This window comes from Schistosoma mansoni, chromosome 6 (genome assembly GCF_000237925.1).
Source record: "Schistosoma mansoni strain Puerto Rico chromosome 6, complete genome".
NCBI classification, from domain to species: Eukaryota; Metazoa; Platyhelminthes; class Trematoda; order Strigeidida; family Schistosomatidae; genus Schistosoma; species Schistosoma mansoni.
In genome coordinates, this window is record NC_031500.1 from 8,946,968 (window position 1) to 8,952,799 (window position 5,832).

General features: G+C 33.3%; 1 protein-coding gene across 1 annotated transcript; it reads right to left on the minus strand.

Annotated features, from left to right (window-relative positions):
- Window positions 1-1,531: 1,531 nt before the first annotated feature.
- Smp_203160 (uncharacterized protein) lies at window positions 1,532-1,819 on the minus strand (the record flags this gene model as incomplete). Its single annotated transcript, XM_018798185.1, has 1 exon — window positions 1,532-1,819. One exon carries the CDS (start codon window positions 1,817-1,819, stop codon window positions 1,532-1,534), a length of 288 nt encoding a protein of 95 aa, XP_018653152.1.
- Between the last annotated feature and the right edge of the window lie 4,013 nt (window positions 1,820-5,832).

Sequence of the window (5,832 nt, forward strand, 5' to 3'; positions counted from 1 at the left end):
CTTGACAAATTGATGCAGTAAAATGACTGTTCAACAACCAATTCAATTCGAATCATCGACCATCATGAAATGAATCGAGATAATCACTGAAAAAAACACATGAGGATTCAGTGAAGGTATCTCTTTTCAACGAATTTGTGATTACTCTCGAATCGTTGTTAACAGTGTTTGCAATGTTGGTTATAGTAATCAATCGAATGATGATGATGATGATGACGATATTGCTGAGTAAACTGGTTGAATGATTATGTTCATAGGAGTTTTGATCTGAGGATGAGGGAAATCCTACGATGGTGTCTTAGATAAGTGATTGAAATTTCTGAGTATGTTTCATCTTCTTATTTTCTCATTTTGTTGACCACCACCACTGTTCAATGCTGAATGATGAATAAACATGTATTTTTTTTTTAGTTGAAAAGAGGGGGTTCAATTAAATGTTTTAAACAAATGCGTAAAATGGTTAAAATTGTTTGTTTCTTTTTTTTTTTATTTTGATTATTTTTACAGCGAAACCCCTTTTTTTTTTTTTTTCATTTAAAGAAAAGATTCCGCCGGATTTTTAAAAAAACTTCAGGGTATTTCTTTTTTTTTTTTGCGGGCTTTTCCCAACCAACCAAAAAACCCTTTTTAAGCAATTTTCCTCCTTTTTTCCTAAACCCCTCCATTGCAAATTAATAATTTTTTTTTGAATTCACGCCCCCCTCCTCATTAAATTTGCAATTTATAATTTTTTTTAAAAAAGATAACCATTCAACAACAGAACGATAAGACATGGGCGGGGATCGACCGAGAATAAATTGGCTGTAAGAGTACGGCCTTCCATATGGAAATTCTGATATTAGCTGAAAAGTGTTTTGCCGACTCAGCTTTGATACAATATCGACTTCTGTAATTCCATCTTAATCCAAGAAACCACTCTCGCTAGCCAGATTTGTACTCAGGACCTACCAGTCTCGAGCCGAAGCCCTTAACCGATAGACCACTGAGCTGGCATCCAACGGTGTTAAATGTCTAACTTCAACTGATCCACGAAGTTGAGCAACCATTCACCAATTGTCTTCAGTGAGTTCCTATCTCGCAACAGACGTGGATGCGCACTGCTGAGGAGTCCCATAATAGGACGAAACAGCCGTCCAGTGTTTCCAGGTTTTCCATGGTGGTCTAGCTTCAACTGACTCACGCTTTCAACTATAATAAATACTAAATCTCCACAAAACCCCTTCTATAATTGTTTATTTTGTAATTGTGTCATGTGATCATGAGTCATGACTTGTTCCCACTCGTGTGTACACAATCATTTCAAATTATAATTACAGGAAACGCATGTATCGTCAAATAATATCCATTTTTATCCATTTTTAGAGTCTAAACAAAGGGATTGGAATTGAGTGAAATTGTTTGTATGAGATGAGCGCTTATTGCGAACATTAAAGTAATTAATAATTATTGATGAATAAATTTGTTGGTTAATGGAGGAGAGTTTGTTATGGATACTACTTAGTAGTGGTGTTCGTTGATGTTGAGTTGAATGTTACATGCGCGGTGAATTGTTTGTGATCAATACAGCAATTATTGTAGATGGTGATTGTTTTAAATATTCAATGTGAATGTGTTTGATTATTGTGTGTTTATGAATGGACGGATGGATGGATGTATGGATAAATGGATGGGTGAGTGAGTGAGCGGATGGATGGATGTTATTTTGGATGTTTCTATGAATATTAGAGAATATATTTGGAAGTTTAATTATGAATAGTTTTATGTTGTTTATTGAATCAATGAAATGGTAATCGGTTTTTATAATGCGAAGTTTATTCATATTGATTAATGGTAACTGTTGATTGATATTGTGTTTTCAGTTCTATGAATGGAAATTTTTTTGTAATGGATAATATGATGAGGAATTGTTTATTTGTTTTTCAGGTATGCTCTAATCTTTTATTATTATTATTATTATCATTACTATTATTATTGGAATATTGGTGAGAACATTATGTTTATACATTATATCATATCTGTGGCCGTCATCATAATTCTCATGGAAACCCAGAAAACTTGATTTGTATTTAGACACATGACATTAAGTAGGTTGGGAATGGTGTCAATTTTAATCTGCCAACTATTTACACTTTCGAATCGCTAATCCATGAATGTCTGTTTATCAAATCAAGTCTTTCTATTCAATTGATATTCCTGAAATCTACTTGGAATCAAATTACTCAGTAAATTCATCTGCATTATTACTTGGCCATTTGTATTTGTATCTCAAAAGTTCAGGGACCAAATGATCTTTTTATTAATAATATTGTCTAGTGGCGAGCAGTGGAATTCATTTGTTCGGCTATTCGTAATTGGTCAGCAGGTTGTTATTGCATCCCATTACTGATGTTCCCACTGTGACTTGGAATCAATATCTTTCACTTCCAATATCGATGCGTTATCCTCGAAGCTAGTGAGTTCAAATAGCCACTAGCTTGTGCAATATGTATAACTTTTCTTTGAAAGAGATATCTACTATGTAGCTTTACTGGAAACGTGACTACATTGTAATGTCGAATCACTCTGCTCAGAATGCACAGATAATGAAAAAGACTGATGAATGGTATATTTAATATCAGCATCACGGAAATCTAAATTCATACAAATAAAAGTTTCTTTTTTTGTTTTATTTTGGATCAAGAAAAAATTTGCTGTACCGCTCTATTGTAATAACGAGTATGGAATCTTAATTTTAGCGCTCCACAGTACCCGATATTGTCTAAGTATGTCTTGTAGTAGTAATCTAGTTTCAATGTCTTTCACTACACGCCTTTGTGGTGAATCCTAACTTTTGGACAGGTATATTATTTTAATCACCCCCCGTCAATTACTTAAGTGTAATATTGAGGACTTTCTATACATCTGTGTATGCTTATGAGTGTTTCTATATATTTTTTTGTATCTCTTTCACGCCTATAACAATTGAGTCCCCTTATTATTCGTGGGTTGGTGTTTTACCGAACTTTAATGCTTTTTAAATTCCCTGAGTCTTCTATTGTTTGTTTGCCGTTCAATACTAGAATGTCCGAAATGTAGGTATCCTGACTATGATTCACATTCGACTTCTATTATTTTAACTTGTATCAACGCGATTTGTCGACAGATTACATAAAAAAATAAATACGACATAAATTCATCACCGTCAATATTGTTTTTTCTTTATAAAGTTCGTTGTGAGCACTAAAATCTAAAAAGACATCATCCCTTCACGTAAACGTTTACTTATATCACTATACATAAATACACATAAATTCTTCGTATTTTTTTTAATGTTTCTCATTTGATATTAAACTATTCCGAAATCTTATCGATAAGGATATCAATGACAGAATAAATGCTTGAAGGATCTTAAGGTTTCATGTTAAACTTTTTCCTAATCTCTAAGATGCAAAGGTAGATTGATTTTCAGTCAGACATCGTGAGGTAATATAACTAAGAAGTGATTTGATTATTGTGCGATTGACAACTTACTTGTATCTTTGGTTCTTATCTACATACAATGAACTTAGTTTTGAAATATGACCCAAATTACAGATGCATAAAGATAACAGCTCATTTAAGGCACAGTAATGGGGAAAAACAATTATTTCAGTACAGACAAACATAAAAACCAAGTGAAGGTCATTACCGAAGAATATCATGACAGCTGATTGCTAAGGCGATCAGCGGATTATTCACAAGTATTGTAGCTCAACAGAAAAATCCAATATGAGTTCGTTTTTATCAAGACTTAACATTGATAACTGTAAGCATAGCTATTTTTAATTGATCAAGAGGATATTAATAGTCTTACGAATTCGTTTGTAAATATGGAGGTTCACCATTACACAGTAAACTAACAGTTCAGTTTCATGCAACAATTTCTGAATAACCCAATATAAAACAGGATTAACCGACCAGGTGACATAAACAGTCTAAGTAACTTACATGGATTTGTTATCGTCTTGAGCACTGAAATCAACGTGAGTAATAGATTATATGTTTTTGAAAATTAGTTATGTATAAGTAGTTGGATAGGTAGATCTGTTAAAATAAATGTGACCAAGGCTATTTTTATTCATCTCTTGGAACATATATTTATCAGATTCGTTAAATTTGTATCAAGTTCTATGTGTAAATAACATATATCAATAGACCTATTCTGTATTTTACACATTTACATCTAATGACTGAGTGAACTAACCAATCAGTTAGTCAGTCAGTCAACTACATGATTGAATCAGTCAACTGTCTATATAATGAAAGGAGAAGATAATCAATGTTGGTGAAGGAAATAATGTATAAATTTACACTCAGAAATTTAGAAAAGACTATCGTCCTAAGAAATGTGGGAACTAATGAAACACGATAACAAGATATAGAAAGACATTAAATAGGAATAATATATTTATAAAATCTCAGCGAATGAATTTGTAGTAAATCCAACGTTTCGCCTGGCAATCTGGTCCAAGCTTTTTCAAGGAATTCCTATTTAATGTCTTACATCAACTCAGCGCTCAAATACTGTGAAACTATTCGCTCTAATTTAGACGAGAGTTCTTGTATAAGATATAGAAAGGTTAGTTGAGAGCGAATTTCTAGGGTGTTGGTCTTTGATTTTGATTAATTCCGAGATAAACCTAAACCTGTCCAAATTTTCTACTTTGTATACAATCCTCTTAACTAATATTTAAATCTAGATTGAACTAGTGTATCGTATTTGAGAAGAAGTCGTGGAATCGCTGGAAAAATTGGTTCATTTAAGACGCCAGGACTCATTACGCTGGACATTTCACCGCTACGTAATGATCATATTGTCCAATAATTCAATGTTGAATAAATTCGTAGTGTTATTTTAGAGTTATTCAGTATAGGTATTAATACCAAGGTTGAACTTGACAGCCGAACTAATGCGGTTATTTATTTACTCTGAAGAAGTGCTAATAATAAGTCACAAAACTTCAGAAATACAATTTTCCTACTCACTGGGATATAACAAAAAATATATTTTTTGAAAAAGCTGACGTTCCACTTCGTTTATTGATGTACAGATGTTCAAAAGTGGTAAACAGTTTCCTGGAGTTCTAGTGAGAAGCAGTAACCCGTGGAGTTCAACTAGGTCTGTTGGGAGATGTCAACTCACTGAAGACAATTGGTGAATGGTTTCTCAACTTCGTGGATTGGTTGAAGCTAGACATTAACACCGTTGGATGCCGGCTCAGTGGTCCAGTGCTTAAGCGCTCGCTCATGAGACTGGTAGGTCCTGGGTTGGAATCTCGCGAGGCGAGATTGTGTGTGCGCACTGTCGAGGAGTTTCACAATAGGACGAGTTGGCCGTGAGGTGCTTCCAGGTTTTCCATGGTGTTCCAGCTTCAATTGACTCATGATTTCAACTATATAGAAATTAATAAAATCTCCACAAAACCCCCTTTTTTAGTTTCAAACTAAGTTGGAAAACCACCGTCTCTGTTAATGATTAATACACTGAAGAGTTTATATCAAAAGTTTGTGAATGACATTATTTCAGTAAACTTGAGATAACTTCTGCTGAGATAAGAACAACCAGTTTTATTTGAGGAAACAATCCCAATCAGTTTGATAAGTATATAACTGCATACATACAGCAATACAATAATAGACAGATAGATAGATAGATTATGTACAGTTTTCCATCCATTAACTTCTGACGAAACTTATCTTGAAATGGTTCATCTGAAAGTATTTTTTAAAATATTTTGTCGAATACTGCAAATGGTATTGAAAATAACATTGAAATGGAAAACAGTAAACAAACACAAAGTACATAAATGATAA